Source organism: Delphinapterus leucas, chromosome 7, assembly GCF_059928025.1.
Source record: "Delphinapterus leucas isolate spDelLeu-1000000601 "Yukka" chromosome 7, BTC_Dleu_Yukka2, whole genome shotgun sequence".
Taxonomy (NCBI): domain Eukaryota; kingdom Metazoa; phylum Chordata; class Mammalia; order Artiodactyla; family Monodontidae; genus Delphinapterus; species Delphinapterus leucas.
This window is the reverse complement of record NC_143135.1, coordinates 103,500,911-103,523,310: the sequence shown is the minus strand read 5'-3', so window position 1 is coordinate 103,523,310 and position 22,400 is coordinate 103,500,911. Positions and strand designations below refer to the sequence as shown.

General features: G+C 47.8%; 1 protein-coding gene across 4 annotated transcripts in view; it reads left to right on the top strand.

The window, feature by feature from the left end:
* The window catches only part of ETS1 (ETS proto-oncogene 1, transcription factor), a 113,973-nt gene extending 96,272 nt beyond the window's left edge, over positions 1-17,701 (top strand). For all 4 annotated transcript variants that reach the window (XM_089915803.1, XM_022556292.3, XM_022556294.3 and 1 more), the window contains 2 exons: positions 12,491-12,609; positions 13,891-17,701. In XM_089915803.1, coding sequence (XP_089771929.1) covers positions 12,491-12,609; positions 13,891-14,106 — 335 coding nt within the window. In that variant the 3' untranslated portion in view covers positions 14,107-17,701. The remainder of the gene's footprint in view (positions 1-12,490; positions 12,610-13,890) is intronic.
* The last annotated feature ends 4,699 nt before the right edge of the window (positions 17,702-22,400 follow it).

Here is a 22,400-nt window from a genome sequence, read left to right as displayed (position 1 = left end):
CCTCTTAAAGAATGAGAACACTCATTGGTTATCTCAGTTGCTCCCATAGAGTAGATTAAGAGTCTTGTCTCTTGCTTGTCACTAATTCACACTGTGTGTTGGGGGTGGGGGAGGGGGGTCTTGGGGGCAGGAGGGAGTGGAGCTATTGCTCTGTAAATCAGCTTTATAGAACTTCACTCCAGACTGCCAGACTTTTGTTGCTACAAATAAGGAATCCTTTCCTATCACTTCTGCAGTTGGTATGGAGCAGGCCTGCTGGTAACTGTCGTGTTGTCGTTGTCTAGGAGAAGCCCCAGCTTCGTGTTGTAATTGTTGATGAAGTGGTGAGGGTCTCTTCTTTATCCTGGAGCCTGAGAAAAGCTAAGCCCAAAGCTAGTCAGTAACTATAACGAAAGTATGTTTTACCATGCTGGGCAGATTTGTGAATAGTTGATCCCTCAGTCTCCTAAAGGCTCGATATGGGACCGTCAGGAATCCAACTTGCAAATATTTTTGCGCGAGGCATCACGCGAAGCTGTACCAGCCTTGTAGAAATAGAAGCCCTAGGTATTCCCCTGTTGCTTTTGGCCTGAGATATACCTTCTTCTCGCTGTTTTGTAGATAAATTAGAGCCCGTCCACCGTCACACAATAACAGAGTCCCTGGGCCATGCCCAGAACCTGGGGGATCTGACTGGTCACTGAGTTTTAGGGTTCAGGAACCTAAAGCTACTGCTAAAACATGTATTTGAAAATAAACAACTTTCCTGCAAAAAGAAGTGCTTCAAAGCCCTTCAGTTCAGAATGAAACCTGAGATTGGATGGCATTTCCTGAAATCACAGTTTTCTGACGGAAAGCTGGATTGCAAAATCATCGCAGCGTCCTCAGGTACAAACAACCACCGAGGAAGCTTCTGGTGTGAGCCTAAGTCACTGACGAGGAAGGGGGGCGGTGCATCACCGGAGCAATGTAGTGCAGTGTGAATTTGTGCAGAAAATTCTAATGCTAGTCTACAGGTGGGTATGTTATTAGGAACAGCTTGGAGTTTTATAATTGGGGGAGGGTGGTTATTCCCTGAGCCAAGCTCTGGAATATAGTCTTTCCATGTCCCTGCTGTTGCGATAAGGGTGTGAATTGACTAAAGTCAAGAAGAACCAGCTTGCTGACATGAGTGTAGAACTCTGGTGCCTGTTGTGTGCAGTACTGCCTATTACGGGGGCCCTGAGGTTCTTGGCCCAGGCAAGGCTGGGCCTGGCCTCAGGCTTACAGGAAGCATCACAGTCTTGGTGTAGACCATCCTTGGGCAGCACCTGGGTGGCTGGGAAGAAAAGAGCTTGGCGGTGAGAAAGGCAGACGGAGCATCTTCCCTTTCCTCCTCACAGGCCCCTGTGAGTAGCAGGCTGTAGGAAGCCAGACAGACCCCCTGAGCCTAACTGGAGGCTTGCTGCCAGAAGCCGGGGGGGACTCTGATTCTCTGTGCTGTGTTTGGTGCTGGGTCCTAAGGGGGTGTGTGGAGTGCGTTTTGGATCTCACTGGAGTAACGGGTTAACATGCTGCTCAGTTATGAGGCTGCTGGGGAAATACTTTGGAGCCTGGGGAAGGAGAACTCCCTGGCGGCTCCGGGCTGGAGGGGGAGGGGGGGGCAGAAGCCCCTTGGTGTTGCCTGCATGGACGTTCCACTGCTAACGCCTCCTGACTGGTTCGCTTTGGGACCATTTTTCTTAATCACCTGTCACCCGTGGAAAAGATCACACGGTGGGAGGATCTGGCCTCACTCTTCATTTTTTTCTTCTAACTGGCTTCGGAAATATGGACAGGGAGGTTCCCTGTTTCCGTCAGTTGCCCTTGAAGACCGCAGCTGGCTGAGCCACCCCGGGGTCTGGATGCAGCTACGGTAGCTCCGGCGAGCTGCCTTTGGGGCAGAGAGGCCCCTTCATACTTTACAAAACAGAATCTCAGACCCTGGTGTTCCAGCTCGCTGAGGCCTGTGGGTGCCTGGATTAGGAGGCAGGAAACTTACACGATGACACATCTCTTCTGGGGACCCAGTCCCCCAGCTTTAAAGGAGTCTCTGAGTCTCCCATTTATTTGGGTCACTGTTTCTTTAACAAAACCTAACTCCAAGTGGTGGAACTGGGTGGTGACAGTTCTGGAATTCCACTCTGTCTCCACTTTGAAGCTCCACCTTTTTGTCTTTGAAGTCAGATGTTTCCACTGAACAGAATTCAGCCAGTGTGTTGCCGAGGCATCCACACAGGTCCTGTCGGCCTTGAACAGCCGGCCTGGAAACTCCCGCAGCCTCTGCTGGGAAGGGCTCTGTTAGATTTCGCCCCTTGGCATCTCCTGGTTCCCTGGATGCCTTTGCCTCTCTGGACACTGATTGACCAGTGGTTCCCCGGCGTGGAGACTCCATTCAAGAGGTGCTACAATTGACCTTGAACACCACACGGGGGTGAGGGGCGCTGACTCCCACACAGTCAGAAATCCCAGCATAATCCCCAAACTGGACTACTAGCCTACTGTTGACCTGCTAACATAAACAGTCGATTTACACACATTTGGTCTGTTCTGTGTACATCTGCGTATATTTTATGCATTCATGGCATACCGAACTTTTTTCTTAGTTTTTCCATATTTCTAGGCTATGCGGTTTGTCTGAGTTTTTCTCAAATTGTTGCAAATCTACAAAAAAGTTTTCCAATGTATTTATAAAGAAAAAATCCATGTATAAATGGACCCATGAAGTTCAAACCCCTGTTGTTCTAGGGCCTCTGTATATCCCTCCCTCTTCTCCCTAAAGTGACTTTCATGTGATGCTTACAGATAGGATGGTTATCAGCGCCCCGTCTGTCCCTTTTATGCCTTCAGACTTAAATCCAGGTTAAGCACATGACAGGAGACCATCCAGGCTGTTTGACCACTGGGTATGTTGCAGAGGTTTCATCGTGGTGGGGTTAAGAGCATGGACTCTGGAGCCAGGCAGCCTGAGTGTGTCTTGGCTTTGCCACTGACCAGCTGCGTGACTGTGGGCAAGCTGACATCTCTGTGCCTCAGTTTTCTCACCTGCAAAATGGTCATAATAGGAGTTCCTATCTCCTAGGATTATTGTGGGAATTACATGAATAGCTTATGGAAAGCACCCGGCACAGTGCTAGGTCCACAGGAAGCACCCTCTAGGTGCTCGTTGTTACCACTGTTTCGTATTATTCTCCAGACCTTCTGTCCTTCAATACAGTTCTACATTCTTTGAGGTCAGGGGATGATGGATTTGACTTACAGAATTCCAGTAATTCCGGGCAGTATCTCGGGGGCACAGCCAATATTTCATATCAGATTAGGTCCCTTCAGCTATTCAGCTCAACCCACATGTGTGTTGAGCTCCTACTATGTGCTAGACTCTTTCATACACATTCTTTTTTTTTTAACTGTCTCCAATGACCACATGAGGAAAAATCTGTTATCCTCACTGTACAAAGGAGGGAATTGAGGTTCAGAGGGGGAAGAAGTCTAGCCCAAAGTCACACGGCAAACAGCAAAGGAGAGGCCTTTCACAGGTTTTCACAACGTCAGACAATTTGTAGGAAAATATCCAACGTTAGTAGCATGTTAGTTTGGGTCTGCAGATGCCAAGGCACGATTAGACTCGGGGGAGAACATCTGAAGGACACAGTGGGAAGAGGAAGAAAGGGCAGGGGAGCCTTCAAGCTGTGCCGCAGGTAGGAAGGAGGTTTGTAGGAAGAGCCTCCAACTGCAGCTCAATTCCAAGAGAGGTGTGGCCAGGCTGATGGGACTCCTCGGTCAAAGACTGGGGAGCTCTCTGTCTTGCAGGAATGGCCTCATGTGCCCTCTGTGCCATCCCTGGCTGGAGCAGCCCCAGGAAGCCTGACCTTGGTTGGGGACAGGGTGGATGGAGTCACATGTGCTGCCTGTGGCCAGAGGGCCCAGCAGCATGCGGTCATGGCCCCATCATCCCTGACTGATCAGCGTGGTGTCTGGCTGGTCGTACCGCAGGACTCTAGACCATGGTCCCGACGCTCTTGGTGGCCCATGACGGGCTTCTGGATTCAGTGCCTATTGCTGACTTTAACTTACCGAACTGCATTGTTTGCTGTGTGACTCACCTCTCCCTGAGAGATAATGAGAGTGAAAGTTGCCCTAAGGTGGGTGAATGTGAAAGTCTGACCTCGGTGAGGAAGCTGGGACCTGCTTGGCGGGAGAGGTGCTCTTAGGGCTGGGCTCCGTGGAGGTGTTTGACCTTCAGAGCTGAGATGGGTGCAGTTTCTCGTGAAGGCCCCTCAAGGCTGGGTTCTCGCTCCTCTGTTCTTTAAAGGCGTGGGTAGCGCCTTTTCAGCTCATCCCATTATGGTGGAACAGAAGTGTTTCTTCTGCTGCCTCTATGCTGCTTTTAATACCCTCTTCTGTTATTCCACCCAATCTGGCTACCATGCTTTACATTTGAGGGGTGTTCAGAAATTATTTGCTAGATAAAGGCTTGAAAAGTTATATGCTCAAATGATGGCTTAGGATCTAGTCACCTCCCCAAGAATTTGAATACGTTAACTAGTCATTTCTCGAGGGGGAAACTTGGTACGAGGGGGAAACTTTACCCCCTAGGATAAGATAAAGCTCAGATTGCATTTGAGAACCTACTAGAAAAGGTCCAGGCTTCAGAACTCTCAAGTCCTATTTTCTAGTTCTAATCAGTGAAGACCTCCTTCTTTCTTCTTGTCACCTACATACTTAGGAAGGCATTTTCTTTTGACATTTACATTAGTGACATAAAGCTTTTTTTTTTTCTTTCTGTTTTGGTTTCTAAACAAAATTTTCACTCCGTACCCTCAAATCCAAACCTTACCCATTTCTGGTGACTTCTTAAAACAATCAGTTACCTCGAAGACCTCAGGAGGAAAAGCTGTAAAGAAGCCCGCTTCCTGGCTTCAGCTTTGCTGGCACGCTATCCAAGTGTGTGTCTGAGTGGCAGATTGAACATGGTTAGGCAGAGTTCCTGGGTTTGGAGGAAAGGTGCCTGCATTCGAGTACAGGCTGCCCCTTTAAGAGAGGAAGGGTCTCCTTTCCCTGCGGCCACTCCCACACATGTGTACTTTGAACACACGTAGGTGTAAGGAGCCCAAGCAAAAACAGGGGCCTTTCCTCCAGACACTTAAGTGTGTAACTGTCTTGTTCTCAGGCCCCAGGCAGACTCAAGTGAGCCTCACTTTCGTCTTTCCCAGGTGGGGCAGCCCGGCTGACCCATTGCCAGCCCCAGACTCACTGCCCAGACTGTCCTGGACATTAATAGCTGGGCAAGACTTTCTGCTCTTCCTTCAGTTAATAGTGATGGGATCTGTTTCTAGGGCCAAACTACAGACATTTGTGGGGAATGCTGGACTCATTCTAGCTCAGCCCTACATAATTATTAGGTGGAGTGTGCTTTGGTGATGAGTATAAATGATTAGGAGGGGAAAAACGTGCACTGGGGGAAAGAGGATCTAAGTCTGTCTGTGGCCAAGATTTCCCCAAACCATAAAATGTCGGTGATACTTTCACTTGCAAAGCAGTTTGCATCTGCTCTGTCTTTTTGTGCCTGCCTACTTTGAATTAGAGCAAGAACTTCAGAGTTATCCCTCACTTTAAAAAACCTTAACCGGTTATTCTCATCTACAGTGTTTAAAACATTTCACACGTACATACTTTAACCATTTTGTCTTAGCTTCTAACTTTCTCCTTTTTCAAAGTTGCCATATAAAAGGCCAGTTGAATTCTTGGAAGAATCATTGAATTTGATCTAGTGCTTTTTTTTTCAACTCCATCTCTTTTTTCTCTTGTTTTCCTTTTGGAAAAGTCTGCTTTTAAAAATATTTTTTTCTGTTGTTTAATTCTTCCATTGTTGTGTTTTATTATTTTATTTTATTTTTTTGGCTGCGCCGCACAGCGTGTGGGATCCTAGTTCACTAACCGGGGATTGAACCCGTGCCCCCTGCAGTGGAAGCGCAGACTCTTAACCACTGGACCGCCAGGGGATTCCCTCTATTGTCGTGTTTTATGTTGTTCCCAGACTGCTCTGCGCTGTGGTCAGCTCTTTATATATATACGCATATATTTATGTTTATTTTTAATAATAGGGACTTGATCTACATCTCTGTAAAGTAGAGAGGAGCAGGGATAACTATTTTCATTTTAGGGATAGATAAACTAAAGCCCAGAGAGGTTAACCAGCTGCGTGAGATCACTCAGTGAATTGGGCAAGAATTGGGATCAAAGCTCTAGACGCTTGACTCCCTGTTTTGGGCGTTTCCCACCATCCTGTATATATTTTCATTTTATGCGGTACTATTTGCTGTTATCGCTCTGTCAGTATGTCCAATGCCCGACATCTTTGTTTGTTTGTTTGTTTAAATTTTTTGAAATGCTTCCTCCTTTCATTTGGTCTAACGTGTCAGAGACATGGACTTGACATCAAAAGCTGGTTTTAATTGTTCTCTAACTTGTTTCCATTGTTAAGTCCTGGCTGTACCAGCAATACATAAACACAAGGGCACGAACATGTTGCCCCTCATGACGTCCATGAGGTGTGTTTTTCAAGTGCCTGTTAGAATGTTGTTTGTGGTTATGAGTTGAATTATTGGAACTCGTATCCCTGATTGCTGCCCTTGTGTTACTAGCCCTTGATAGAGGAACGTGTGTATAGAACATATTGATCTACAGTGATTCATTGAACCGAGGCACCTTGGCCAGTTACGGAATGTATCGTACATATACAGATTGTGTTGGGGGTGAGGTGAAATTGGGTTGAGTTGAGGGCAAAGGAGGGACATAACTCAGAAGAGGTGGGAAAAGGCACCTACAGGCATAAAGCCGTGCCAAAGTATGAAGCAGTCTCTACTCTTCCTTCTTTTGAAAATCCCAGCGCGCTGGATGCCAGACCAGCCAGCAGTACATCTCTTGGCTCATTCATCCTCAGGCAGAAGACGGTGCAGCTTCATGTTGAGTTTGGCCCAGAGGGCAAGAGACTGACAGGATGCTTTCTGTTCAATTTGTCATTAAACGTCATTTCATAAGGACTGAATGGAAACAGAGGGACTTGGAGATCTTTTGTGAATGATAATTTAGAAGGGGGTTGGCAAGAAGGGGGTGATGCTTAGAGACTCCGGGGTGACCCACCACCCCCAGAGGTAGGCACTCCTGCAGTAGTCTGAAAGACAGTTCACACTTGTGAACAGATGGGTCATTTCTGGATTTGAGTGTTCTGTTTTTGCCATCATCGTTTGGCTGTGGGTAGAGACACCTGGGTGAAAGGGAGGGGCCAGTCGGTCCCGTTCCTCTGTTTTAGAACCACCTGTCAGATGTGTGCTATTGGGGCAGAGTGAGCCCTGTTGCAAGGGTGACCAACCATGAGAGTTTCATAGGTTAAAATAAATGTGGTGTCCTGCCCACACTGAGGTATTTGACTTTGAGAGTCGAGCTGCAGAGATTAGATTCTCAAAGTAGCAAATGAATTCCCCAAAGGACAGGAGGTGTGGTCGTTTTTATTTTGGGGACCATGTTGATGAAACGTAGCCTGGGAGTCACCCATATTGTTTGGCCCCAAATATAGTTTAATAGAGAGAAGCAGTTTGGGTCGCTTTTTAAACCCTGACACCTTTCTGCAGAGGACGGTTGTTTTGAATCATGCAGTTCAGTAAATGTTTACCGAGCACCTGTCCGAGACGAGGTCCCAGGCCTGGCGTTGAACACAGAAGGGTCAATCAGACGCAGCCCAGGCTTGCAGGGAGCCAACAGCTGGAGTCACTTAACAACAAATAGCTTTTTGATAGCTGGTGTTTGTTGGTGAGGCACCATCCCAGGCTTTGGGTTACAGCAGTGAAAACACACAGTCCCCGCCCTTGGAGCATGTGTTCTAGTGGTGAGAGAGATGCAGGGAGAACAAAGCTGTCGGAGCCGGTCTTGGTGCAAGCAAAGCATGATGGGAGGCTGCCCGAGAGAGCCGCTGCCCCGGGCTCCACTCTTGTGTGTTAACCTCGCGCTGGGCACAGGTGACAGAGTGAGAACTTGCAGCTGAACTGGAAAGGAAAAACTGAAGTCCCACCCTGACCCCCGTTCATGAGCAGTGAGCTCATTGCCATGGCAGGCAACCCCCAAGCCTAGAAACTGAGAAGATACCTATACGTGGCCACACGGAAAGAATTATGATCCTGAGCATCTGGAGCGCCTTTCTAACATCCCATCCTAGCCCGTTGCTTTCCTTTTACCGAAGTTGCTCACTTCTTAGCCTCGGAGCAAGGGAGTAAAAAAGCAGGGGCTTTTAAATAACCATCCCTGTCTCATTGAGATGGATATGGGGATCTCCTAGTCCCTAGACAAAGAAAAGGGACATAAACAACCAAATGAGTAAGACTTTACTTGAAGCTTCGCCTTAACAAAAAAAGAGATTGTAGCCTTGGATTTGAAGTGCTTTGAGGGTCGCCTCTGAAGGGAAGCATCCTCGTGAGACTTGCTCTGTTGGCCTGCGGTCCCTCCAGGTACCCACCTGATATTATCTCTTCTGAGATTGTGTCACAGTCTTCAGATCAGGACTGTCAGTGTTGCGCTAAGAGTTTTCCTCTTCCCCCCAGAAGCCGAGAAGAACAAAGCAGTCAGAGGAAATTCCCCACTGCGGCCAGGGAGGGGGCCGATGGCGGGGTAGGGGGTGGTGTGTGTGAGTGGGGCAGGGGCCCTCCCTCCCGCACCGCCTGGGGGAGAGACTTCCTTCTAACAGGGACCCCTCTGTTGTTGCGGTTCAGAGCTCTGAAGCATAGTTTCCCAGTGATGCCACTGGATTCCTGAAGTGTGACACCCCAGGGCAGCCTGGTGAAGGCCGCTGTTGACTGCCTCGGGGCCCCTGGACAGGGACACCATTGTGAGTCACATTTGGTGTATGAGCTCCCCCTTCCCATGACTGGCACTATTCTTAGTACCATTCTCTGCTCCCTGGGACAAAGGTCATTGGGACCACAGTCCAGTTGGGTGGGTGTGTGGGCCTGGGCCCAGAGCGGAGAGGAGGTGCCAGGAAAATAGAGGAAAAGGCTTTACCACGTGAGGGCGTGTCGGAGGGAGGGCACGGGATGGAGCCCGGCCCTGAGGATTTGAACAGACCAACTCCAAGCGCTGCAGAAACAGCCCCTGGGAGAGCTCGGACCGGGAGGGCCAGCCTCAGCCATTGTTTGCACAAGTCTGGGGCTTGAGAACTTCCCTTGGGGCTGGACTCGGGTGCTGGCCAGGAGGTCAGTGTCACCAGGGACCCCAGAGCCACCTCCAAGTGCTGGCCTGTCAGGTGGCCCTGATTTCCCCTCCCAGGCCCTCCCACAACCCCGTTGTTGTGGAAACAGGCTCCCGTGTTGGACTGTCCACTGGTCCAGCCGGCGGACAAGCCGTCCTGACGCCCACATTCCTGCCCTGACCCAGCGTTTCTGGCCGGCAAAAGAACCCCACGTCCTTCCCATTTCTGTTGCCTCCACAGCCAAAAGGAGGGTCGGGGTGTCAGCAGAAGTGTACAAGAGAGGAATCTCTGGGAGGCATCACGGACCCCTTTCGTTCGGGGTCACCGTGAGCGCTTTCTGAAGGGTTAGCAGCAACTTCCAGAAAGCCCTGGGTGGGAGCCCTGTGTGCGTGGTTGGCCTGAGTGGGCTGGCTGGATTCTTCCTCAAGGACTGAGGAAGGAACCTTGAGCTGACATCACCGCTGTTTTGACTTTGCAGCCCAGCAGAGACTCCCCATCTCAGGCCCTGTGCTTTCTTTAGGCATCTGGTTTTCGTATTGATCCTCCCCCTTCCCTTCTGTAAATAGGAAAAGAAAAGAGTTAGAGGACACCACACCTAGGACCTGGCCTCCCAGTTCCCAGATTTCAGTTTTATGTTCCTTATGAGCAAAGGAAGACTCACAATGACGGAAAAGCGAAAACACCCACATGCGAGGGCTCACCCCGCCCTCGGCCACATCCATAGACACCAGGGGTCAGAGGCACACAGAGAACAGTCTGGAGCTGCAGGGCCTGCGGCTCAGACATCTCAGTTCGGGAAGCGGCAGCATGAGCAGTGGCAATAGTTCTGTCTGACGTCCCTTCCTCACGCGCCGGTCCCAGCGACGCTAATCAAAGCCCCTTCCCCACTTGATGGCCGCACGTCTCGAGCGTGGAGGACGGAGGTGGCTCTTGGACCGCCCTCCCCGGACTCGGGACGTGCTTGCTGTTCCCAGCCAATGGCCAGGACTTGCCTGGGGACAAGAATCCCCATATTTCTTTCCCTTTCCTCAGCTTGGTATAATTAGCCCCCCTTGTCTCCCCAAAGGGATTTTAAGACAAGTAGTGTGGGAGAGGTTTTAAGGTAACTAGTGGGGGCAGAAATAATGGAGTTACGCAGGCTAACGGCGACCACGAGGGGACCTGACTGGGCTGGAAGTGCCACCTGTGGCGGTGGACACCAAGGTCACTAGTGACGGCTGTCTGGAGGACCACTGGCCGCCCAGTGTCCTGGACTGCTTCCTGTGAGAAGCGGGCAAGAGAAGATGTGTTTAGAAAGCCGGGTCCTTTGATCCCTGGGACCACTGCAGCCAGCGGGCAGTTTAGATGCCAGCTTCTGGGCTGGTCTTGCCTAGGGGCAATGGAGTGTCGAGATGAAGAATTTGGGCGTCAGGCTGCCTGGGTTCCAGCCACACCACTTCTGACCTGCGCGGCCTTGGGCAGGTCATATAGCCTCACAGTGGGTCAGTTTTCTCTGCTGTAAAGTGGGAGAAACGAATACGATAACAACAGCCTCCACCCATGGACTTACTGTGAGGGATAAATAAGATGCTATAAAGCATCGCATGTTACTACGGTACATAGTAGGTACACGATAAATCATAGCTGCTGTTCATATTTTCCTTTGCCAGGTGCCTGAAAGCAGCACCCCACTCTCTCTCATGTCTGTGTTATGTGGTATTGACCCAGGAGAGGACCGTGAACTCCCTGGCTTATTTACATAGTTTTGGACCGTAGTAGTTGATTTTTCCTTACATGTCTCGTTTCAGGGATCCTGTGAGTATCTATACTCATTCTCCACTTCTTCAGGGAACCTATTATGTCACAAGGGCTATTATAACTGCGTTTTTCTTATTATTTTGCCACCAAAAATTCCATAGCGTTTCTTAATAGAAATCTCTTTTCTTACTCCTGTCCATCCGGATGACTTCTTAGTGATTCCTCATAGGAAGTCACTTTAGGACATTACTCCAGGCAGAGGGTGGTAGCTGGTGACTATTCAACTGCTAAGAAAGCTGCAAATGTGTCCGAGCTGTCCATGAAATTGTTCTTCAGCGAGGGGTAGAAACAGAGAACCGTAAGGCTTTACCGGTGTGGCTCCTGGGACTGTTTCCTCAAACGTTAATATATTTTGTAGGCATTTGCTGAATCATTTAATTCTAGAATTTGTGTAAGCTGTTTCTTGCCAGATGGGTTTAAAGTACTCAGAGTGAGAATGAGGTAGAGATATTTCGTTTTCCCCGTTGAGCCTGGTCTGTGCTGAGGAGGGACCACTAGGAAGCTGTTGCTATAGCAGTTGCTTCTTTGGGCTGTCCCAGACAGAGCTCAAAGGAAGCTCCCCGACCAGCTGCTCTTTGCTCTCAGGCGTCCATCAAGGTTACCCTGGTGCCTGGGAGTCAAGGTCCGGGCAGTAGGCCCACCATTCTCTAATTGTGCCTGGAGCAACGTCACATCACTTTGCTGAGCACCTTTTTCTGCACCAGTAGAATGGAAACAGTCAGCCCAGTGGGCCTTGCCTATAAGGAGGGTAGAGAGAGGCTTTTAGGAGCAAGCAAGGTGGTGCATGTGAACGTGCCTTATAGACGTGTAAGACGTAACAAAAGTTTGCCCTTAGAGGTCGTAAAGGACATTTCTGTTTTAGACTGAGAGGCAACGTAAAGCTTGTTTCCTATTGAATCTCAGTTTACTTTGGATCAGACAAATTTGAAACTCAGGTTGAAGATTAGAGTCTAAAAAAAGTCAAGTTTTCCTGTATGAGTTAGAGCGTGCCAGGCTTTCTTCATCTACATGGACTGGGTCTTTCCTAGCCGCACTGTGTCCAGATTGCTTACGGGCTTTGACTTCTGATTGGAACTGGTAAAGGCATTCCTTGCTTGGTTCATACCTTGAGTCCTTTGTAAGGCAAAAATAATGACTTGCTGCCTTGGAATATCTCAGAGGAGCGATACAGTGTTTTCTTTCTGGAGTTTGCTTAGCAATAAAAACGGACTGACCCTTAAGTCGATCCAAATAGGGCACTTGCTATTGTGTGTTAAAGGCTGTTCTGGTAGGAATTCTTCACCTGTTCCGTCTGTTCAAGCTGCTAGCGCCTCCTGTACCGCTTGCGCTCTGTGCCGCCTTCATTTTCCCCTGGCTGATGGGCTGAGAGGGGAGGGGTCGGGAGTGCCCTGCGATGGGACTGGCTGCTGAGAGCGTGGAGCATCTGGTATGATGATTCACCGTGGCTTGTGTCTCCAGGCAGTGGACCGATCCAGCTGTGGCAGTTTCTCCTGGAACTACTCACCGATAAATCCTGCCAGTCTTTTATCAGCTGGACTGGAGATGGCTGGGAATTCAAGCTTTCTGACCCAGACGAGGTAAGAAGGGAGTGACTTCACAGAGTCTCCTGTTGAGGGAGGATGGGAGAGAGCTCTGGAGATGGGTTCTGGGGGGTTGATGACATTTTCTAGGGTCCAAATCCCAGCTCTGCCACCTGCTGCTTGGGTGACCTCGTCTGAGCCTTACTTTCATCATTTGGAAAATAGTGAAAATATCTACATTGGCCATTTGTTTTCCAGGATTAATTGATATGATGCCCATAAAGTGCCTGGCACCTAGTAGGCCCTTTGTAGACACAAGTTGCTTTCTCTCACTTTGCGCCCTCCCTGGTCTTGTGGCTCTGTGAATATGGAAGGGGTCTGACAATTTGAGAGGCCTTGGAAGATTGGTACAATTTTCACATTAACTTGTGTTTTCATTAACAAATGCTTTAGTGAGGGGAGGAGGAGTAAATTGAGTTTGGGATGAACATGTACACGCTACTATTTATAAAATAGGTAACCAACAAAGACCTATTGTATACTACAGGCAACTCTACTCAATATTTTGTAATAACCTTTAAGGGAGAAGAATCTGAAAAAGAATATATATATATATATAATATATATATATATAATATATGTCTTATATATATATAATATATATATTATATATATAATATATATGTTTTATATATATAATATATATATATAAAAGTGAATCATTTTGCTGTACACCTGAAACTAACACAACATTGTACTCAATTATACTTCAATACAAAAACAAAACAAAACAAAAAAACGCTTGGCGAGTGGTTGCTCTGTGCCACGCCCAATTCTGAGGATAAAGAACAATGAACAAGAGAGACAACCTCTCTCTTCCGGCAGACATGAGGAGCCCTGTGCCCAGTACAAAAAAAAATGCTTCCTGTTGATGAAAGGCAGGTGTGATTGCAGCTCAGCCGTCCATCCCTTGCATTAGATTTCATGCTTTCAAAGCAAGGACATTCTATTAATAATACAGGGTGAGAGGAGACACTATAGTGTTGCTTTTCTTTTTTTATTTTTTAAGATCAGATGCTTTAACTCCATTCCCTAGAAGTTCAGGGCCACTGTGTTTTCATCAACTCAGAGAATCAGCTTCACTGTCATTTTTGCCCAACGCTTGTAATTCGGAATTCGGAAAAGATTGGTCAGAAAAGTAACTTCTATGTACGTGAATCTCTAACCCTTTCTTGAACATCATGGGTCACCATGGACGGGTGCGGGCAAATAAACATGTACATTTGGATTATCCTGTAGATGTTTACCCCTCTTCCTTTTCTTAAAATCAAATTTCAGGTGGCCAGGAGATGGGGAAAAAGGAAAAACAAACCTAAGATGAATTATGAGAAACTGAGCCGTGGCCTTCGCTACTATTATGACAAAAACATCATCCACAAGACGGCGGGGAAACGCTATGTGTACCGTTTTGTGTGTGACCTGCAGAGCCTCCTGGGGTACACGCCCGAGGAGCTGCACGCCATGCTGGACGTCAAGCCTGACGCCGATGAGTGATGGACACCAAGGGGCCAGAGAAACTCTGCTGAGACATTTCAAAGAACAACCACGTTGGTCGGACTCTTAATTTTTAATTGTTATTCTATTTTTAATTTTCCAGAACTCATTTTTTTACATTCAGGGGTGGGAGCTAAGTAAGCTGCAGCTATAATCAATTGTGCGCCGTTGGAGGAGGAGAGCCAGGACTTGTGGGGTGGGTGGGACGGGAAATTCTTGAGCGGATTTTCAGGAGAGAGACAAGGGCCTTCTTAGAAGCTTGAAGGATCTGGCTTAAGGGAGGAAGAGACTAACGTGTCCAATCATTTAAAAAAAAAAATCATCCACAAAAAAATAATGTGTCTTGAGTTACGGACCTATTAGCAAAAGAAATTGATGCATCAGGAGTCATGAGACTAATAAAAGGCAATTAATTTCCTTTTGTTGTTAGGTCTGGGAGGGTGAAAAAGAGGGAGGTGGGGTAAAGCCTTTTTTTGGGGGATGCACTAAAAACCAAGGACTATTTACCTTTTATTCTACTTTCCAAACAAAGATGGACTTCAGTGGGGAGGGACCAAAACTGTTTTTGTGTTAAAATTTATTCTATTAAATTTTGTGCCAGTATTTTTTTTTTTTTTTCTTAAAAATCGTCTTAAGCTCTCAAGTGGTCTCAGTATTGCTGTACCATGCAATCTTGTTCTTATATGCTGGCTGAGGACTCTGTCACAGTGAAAGGAAACTGTTTATATAGACCCCACTGGAAAGACAAAGCGCTGTCACTGAGATCGGGGATCCCAAATTCATGTGACTGATGTATGGAGGGAAAAATAAGGCTGATTTGGGTACAAGGGAACTGTGCATGTGAATTTCACCTATAAGTTTTTAAAAATTGTGATCACACCCTTCTACTTACTTGTCATTAGTGGATTCTCAGAGTCTGGACTTAACGTTGAGCTAAGCATTAAGTCTTCGAACTGAATGTATTTTGCAGCCCTGGTTTTGCACCACAGTAAATGTAGGAGCACTGTAGAAGTCATGGAAAGGGGATCGAAGGGGGAAGATGGACCTGGTTCTTTACTGGTTTTAGACCTGTAACGTACATGACTTGGAATAAAATCTGTGTGCATGGGCATTACCCCTCAGGCCTTAAGAAATAAGTCCTGAATGCATGTCATTCCCAACTAACACTGTGTACTTTCTCCTTTGTGTATTATTTTCCCAGCATCCCACATTTATTGCTTCCCCCACTCTGTTGTTCAGTAGAGAGAGATGTACAGCTTTCTGATGGGTGAGTGAAAGAGTAACTACAGACATGACATGAGTTGGAGAGCGTCTGATAAAGCCATTTAGATGTCCTGAGTTGTAGGAGCCATGGAAATGAAGGGAGCCTGTGAATACAATGGGGCTTGGCTGTCTTTGGGAGAAGTGCAAGGCTTTCCTTTGAAGAGTTTAAGGCAGCTGAGTCGGGTGTCAGGTGAGACTGGGTGGGCAAGCAAGGTGCATAGCACAGATGCTGTGGGGGCCCCGTGCTTTGGATCCCTTATTCTGGCACAGGGTAAGTGAAGGTTAGTAATTGCAGAGGAAGGAAGACTCGAAGGGATATAGGAACTATTAGGAAAGGAGCTGGGGTGTAGGAATAAGGTGGTCCATGGGATTCAATCTACTTTTAGTTCTCCCAAAGTTGAACTACAAACATAATCAACTGTGGTGTTGTAAGGGGTCATCTGAAAATGGAGTTTGGGGAGAGAGGACCAACATCTGACCACTAAGGAAAAGCGCCTCCTATAACTAGGATCCTCCCCCCTTCCCCGGCTGTACAGGTGCCTGATTCAAAGGAAGGTGACAGAGGGATGGCTTTTTGGGCTTCAGTGAGGAAGGGGAAGAAACATTTAGGACGGGCTCCAGCTGAGAAACTGGAAGTACTAACTACCTTCTAGCGTAGCTTCAAGAAAGTGGATTGTTTTCTCCCAGGTCCCCTTGCAGACCCCGAATGATCAGGAACTTAGCTCTGTGATTCACGCGTTTCCTCATACTGAGAAATCGGAGCGTCCGCTTGGAAAGCAAAGGCTGAATTTAGCCCAGCTGTGTATTTTGATCTTCTTCCGGATGCAGGTGCCTTAATGAAGCTCTCGAAATATTTTAGGAGCTGCTCAGGGAGTGTTAGGCAGAACTGTTTGGACTACATTGTTTTCTCTTAGATGATGTGATCTCTGTTGGGCACTGGCAAAGATGTGTGTACGCCTGCGTGTGTGTGCATGCGTGTGCGTGTGCGTGTGCATGTGTGTGTGTGTTTGCAGACATGCAAAACTGCAGCTGAGATAATCCCGGGGCTTTCTTGTGAAGTCTTTCCACATTTCAGTGGTGGGTGAGAGTAGGACCAAGGCCGGGCATCGGTCACTGCTTGTTTGCCACCAGGCATAAAATCACTTTCTCAACTCATCAACAGCCTTCCCTCGTACAATGATGCTGAGAACTCCCCCGTGTGAGTCCTGCCATAATTCCCTAGCAGATAAGATGTAAGCAAGTGCTTCCTCATGCCCTTCAGCTGCTTGTTTGCTCAGATGCCCTTTCTCTCTCAGTGCACCGTTTTCAGTATTTGTAGATAGTGTATGAGTTCAGACAGCTTTGTCGATCTGGCCAGATGCTTTTTCTCCTTCTGTCCAAAGGCCAGAGACCATCCCAGGAAGAGTGGTGGGTGGTTTATACACTGGAAATGTAGCAGAATTGTTGGAGTTCTGCTTTAAAAAAAAAAACAAAAAAAAAACATGTTAACTTCAGAGGAAGGATGGGCAAATCTGGTTGAGCTGGGTGAAACTCTTATTTTCCTGGAGATGCCTTAACCTGTGTTGGTTTTGGCTGTAGGGTTCAGGGTCACTTTTGTTCCCTTCTGCATTCAGGGGAGGGACTTCCCTACACAGAGCCCTGGTTTTGTGGCTTTGGGGATTGGAGGTAGCATTCAAAGATCAGATATGCTTTTCCTCACTTTGGAGACGAACACTCTGGGTTTTAGAGCATTAACCTGCCTAATCTTCATGGTGAAAATGACACCTTCTCTATCCTAGTCATGCTGTGCATGCTGCTTTCTCTGTTGGGGTCTATATAAATGTGTTGAACTCTTATCTACATTCCAAAGAAGTTTCGAGGAACCATAAATATATGTATACATATACATATATAAAATATATATATTAAAAGGAAATTATCTCTATCAGGAATACTGCCTCAGTTATTGAACTTTTTTTAGAATACTTTTTTTTTAAGCTCAGAAGTATGGGGTGAAAAAGATGTTATATTGTGTTTGACTATTTTCCAACTTGTATTTTCATATAATTTATATTTTTTAAAAGCTGAAAATTTAAAAGCAAGATGAAAAAAAGGAAAAGCAGGTGCTTTTTAAAAATCAGAACTGAGGTAGCTTAGAGATGTAGCGATGTAAGTTTCTATGTGTTTTTTTTTTAAATGCAAAAAAATTTCTTATGGGGGAGTTTTTTGTTCGTTTATTTTAGTAGCTGATGCTGGCACATCATTTTGCTGGAGAATTTTTTATATACTGTAGCCTGATTTCATATTGTATTTTAAACTGTGTGAGATTAAAAGCAAAGAAATTCATTCATAATGATGTGGGTTTGGCTTCAGTCTTTCCTGTCTGGTTCATGCGTGAAAGCAGGACAGATTAACCAACCAGAGACAAGCACAGGAAGGAACGCAACTCTGTCTTGCTGATCTCAACTTGCTCTACACCATTTCAGATAAAGATTTCCTAATAAAGTGAGAACTATAATAGGAATAGGGGGAAGTGTAATGTGACATCCCAATTAGAAATAGATGGTATCATCCTTTGTGGAATGTCCCCGGCCTCATCATACCGCATTTTGATCGCGTCTGGAGAACTAAGAGGCACATGAAGAAAATTTTTAATGACTCAACAGATAAACATTTGATTTCAACTAGGTAAAGTTTCTGATATTAACACGGGGAGTTGAACATCTTTGGTCCATGCTCAGGAGCAGCATTCTTCTCCCTCCTTCTGACATTCATTTTGTCCTGTGCCAATGCGGACCCATCCCATCCATCTCCTTGGCCCCAGCTCTTTCACTGGGGCTGAAAACTGGGAATGATAATATCCGTCCGAGCCCCCAGCAGCCAGTGTCATCAATCCGATCGTATTTATAGGTGCTTTGGGGAGGAGGGTTTAGGAACACATCCTGCGTGGTGCTTTTCTCTTGTTGGAACTGTGGAAGGTGTATGTCTTTAAAACACCAGCATTTGCAACACAAATCCCAACTCACAGCTGGAAAGCGAATTTTTGCTGAATTGTTCACAAAGAGAGCTCTGTTTTTGGAAAATCGGTTTCTTCAGGCCTGGAGCCTGAGGTTTGCTGAGTGCACGTTAAACACCGACTGTGTGGTCCAGTGGTCAGGGAGCTGGCCTGGCTGCGAGGAGGGATCCGGTCTACAACCCAGTCAAGCCACCGCCACTCACTGGGGCACTGTGGGGAGACGGCTGGAGGTCCTTACATTTTTCAGTCTTCAGCTGCCAACCTGGGCAAAGCCACAACTCCGCAGCCAACCCGAGGCCACATCTAAGCTCTTCTCCCCCTGAATCCACAGGACACAGAGAATAGGTTTCTGCCTCAGTCTAGGATTTGGTCAGAGAACTTTCCTTCAGTGACAAGTTGCTGTTTATTCCCCCAAAGTACGTGATTTCATGCTGACCAGGTTAAAAGATACAAGATACACTGGAACGAAAACAGCTTAGGTCTCTGTTTCTCAAACTAGGAGCTAGAGTTTAGCTGGGGAACTCTCAGACACCTGGGCTTTGGTGCTCTCTTAATGACACTGCTGGGACCACCATATTGGAGTTGGGGTGGTGGAGAGACAGTATCTTCTAAAACTCCCTCCAGATTTGGGGGAATGGGATAAGGTGAGAAGGAGATGCAGGGAAAAGAGGAATCATTCAAAAGAAGCTGGTGGTCAAAATTCTACAGATTTTGACAGGCTTTTGGGCGGTTGTAGGGTAAAGTAATGGCCGAAGCCTAGTCTGGCTCCAGACTGCTATGGGTTTGGAGCAAGCTATAGCACCCATGCTAAAAATAAATTAATAAATCATGACCAAAAATTGGCCAAAAAGAGCTTACCTGTATAATGAAGTATAACTATTTTAACCTGGAAAAGGAAGAGGATTGTGATCTGTACTTTGAGTGAAAGAAGCCAGGCAGTGGAGACTACAGGGTACACACACAGGTTGACTGAGGACTGAGTCTATGCCACAGAGATGTTCAGTGTGGCCTTCACAGTGTTGGGACTCACTTCTGCAACTCAAGTGAACAGTGTCCGGCAGTAAGGCCATGGGGTGGTCTTGGAATCCTGTCATTCCTGTAAAGCAAACACCCCTGGACGCTGAGTGGAGGCTGCCCACTTCGAGATGCACAGGAATCTCCTGTTTTGTCTGCATGGCTCAGCCCCACACATTTACATCCCTGCCTCATTGCTGTAGAATGTGAGTTTGTCAACCCCGTGAAGGTATCTCTGCACCTCCCGTGTTTACTTGGCATGAAACTTATTTTATTCTGGAAACCAGCAGTGGAAGAGAGCACAAGAGGTCATCAGGTTCATCAGAACCATCTGACTTCTAAACCCTTGTTGTCTCCATGACGCCATGTTGCCACCCAGGAGCTCTGAAAGGTCTCCTTTGATGATGCTGGCTGATGGCTCACCCTCCATGGAAGCCACAGCCCTGGTTACTAAGAGGGATGCTTCATGCACCGCGTGTGGAACAAGGACAGTCTTCTTTCAGTAAGGAAGCCTTTTCCACTCCCACAGCCCTTTCCAACCTCTGCTTCTCCCCAGCGCTGCTCTGGGTGGTGGTTTGTGGTGCAATTTCAGTTGTACAGAGGCCTTTCTCTAGCTCACGTTGTAGGGCTACTTGACCCTCCGAGGACTGGCCGATGCCCTTTGATGGGCTTACCACTCAGCACACTGCTGGTTATCCACTGCTCTTTGGGATTCCTCCCAGCTACAGGGATCCTCTCCAGAAACCGCAAATATCAGAAGAGAAAAGTGCTTTCTTGGCTTCTCTTGCAATGAGGCAGGGATTTAAGAAAGTCTGATAAAAGCAGGTGTTGATTGACCAGTGAACATTTTAAAAGGCTTGAAATTGAGGGGGGAAAAAATCCCATTTATTGGGAATTGACAACTTCAAATTAGCTGGGAAAGGTGGCTCTGGCCTCTCTGCCCTTTGGTCATTGCCATTTCCTGTTTTACTGAATGCCCCAGCCCCTTTCGTTTTTCTTTCCATTTTCCTGGAAAATATTTCGCCCTGGGAAAGCCGGCTCCATTCGATTGCCCGGGGCACCTCAACGTTCTGATGCCCAGCGTAATGACAGGGATCCATCTGCCCGGAGCAGCGCTGGGGACTCAACAGTGGCCGGCTCTCACCAGCTGCCGGGCAGTCCCCAGAGCCTTGGTGAATTGCTGGTCCTGTGCTTAATCTCTCTTTTTTTTTTTTTTTTTTTTTTTTTTGCGGTACGCGGGCCTCTCACCGTTGTGGCCTCTCCCGTTGTGGAGCACAGGCTCTGGATATGCAGGCTCAGCGGCCATGGCCCACGGACCCAGCCGCTCGGTGGCATGTGGGATCTTCCCGGACCAGGGCATGAACCCGTGTCCCCTGCATCGGCAGGCGGACTCTCACCCACTGAGCCACCAGGGAAGCCCCGCTGTGCTTAATCTCTTATCCTGCCATCCAGGCTCTAGTGGGCTCTCGGCCATAGCATCTTTCAGAACTTTGACGTCAGGTTGGCTCTGGTCTCTCCACATGATAGCATGTGGAGGGGCAAGGAGGTTTTCAGTAGCCACTTGTGAGAGCTGCCGGGGGCCAAGAGAATGCCGCCACCTTCTCCCTGCCCATTCTACGCTGTCAGCTCAAGACACTGGCCCTGGGCAGGAACAGGCAAATCCTGAAGTTTCATTCTTGACTCTAATGCCCTTCCTCCCAGCCTCAAACGGCTTCCTCTACTCATTAAATCTCATTCGCTTTCCAGGCAGAAAAACATCCCGGCATAAAACTGATTGATTCAGAATTGATCGTGACAGTAATTTCTATTAGTTCTGATGGACTCCAACAGTCTGCTAAGCGCCAGTGTTCAGGTTGGATCCTGGGGTGGTGGAAGGCTTATATCACTGGAATCATTCCTTTGATGTGCACCTCAGCTCTCTGGGGCCAGTATCCTGCGCTTTCTCATCCCGGGTCTCCTCAGGGTGCACCGTGAGGAGTGGCTGCAGCCTGATGGCTGCTAGATGGCAGGTATTCTTTCCTTCCTGAGTTCCCCCGGGGCTCACCAGCTCACATCCATTGCAGTGGTGGCCGCAATCGGTGATGACTGCGACATCCTTTGTTTACTGACCTGGCAGGAAAGATTCCATTGCTCAGTCTGGAAGTGGTTCTGTGGAAACAGCGCTGGGTGCGAGGAGTCATGGTGACAGGCGAGGAGGGGAGAATGGGGAGGAGATCATTCAAGGCCTTGTGAGCCAGGTGAGAGTAAGGCGGGACCCTGAGGATCTTCCCACAGGCTAAGTCACATGTCCTTAGAAGGACTATTTTGCCTGTAGAGCAGAACAGATCAGAGGGGACAAGGATGGAGGAAGAGAGACCAGCTGGCAAACGATTTCATTTGAAGCCTGCCAGAGTGTCAGCCGTGAGCAGATGAGCAAGGTGCTCAGGTGACGGAATCCCTGGGACTGGGTGGGTGGTGGGCTGCTGTACGAGCACGGGGATTTGGGTGGTACCCAGAGATGACTATGACAGTCCTTGTGCTCGGTCACCATATCCCCAGTGCATGGATGTTACATCTGGGAAGAACTTTAGAGATAAATCCAGTCCCCTCATCGTGTAGGTGAAGGGGGTTTAGGTTACTGGTCTGAGGTCCCATAGCTAACTGGTGACAGGCACAATTAGGTCTTAGCTCTGCTGACTCCAAGGCCAATCCTATGTATCCCGTGAAGGTTGAGGGCTTGTCCCTCCAGCACAGGCAAGAAAGAGTCCACCTCTTCCTTTCCTCCCTCCCTCCCTTCCTTCTTTCCTTCCTACCCTCCCTTCCTTCTGAGAACAAGAGCTATTTAGCTTACAAATGGGTGTGACAGGCCTCCCGGTGTGATGACATAGGCTGTCTCCTCTCATCAGGGTGCTGATCTCCATGGAGCCCTGGGCACCCGCCTCCACCCCAGGCTGAAATTGAAGAGAAAAAGGAGGTGTTGGTTTCTCTGCTCCAGTGGTCACTCCTCCGCCCGCTGGGAGCTGTCTCAGCCCCCCTTGCTTCG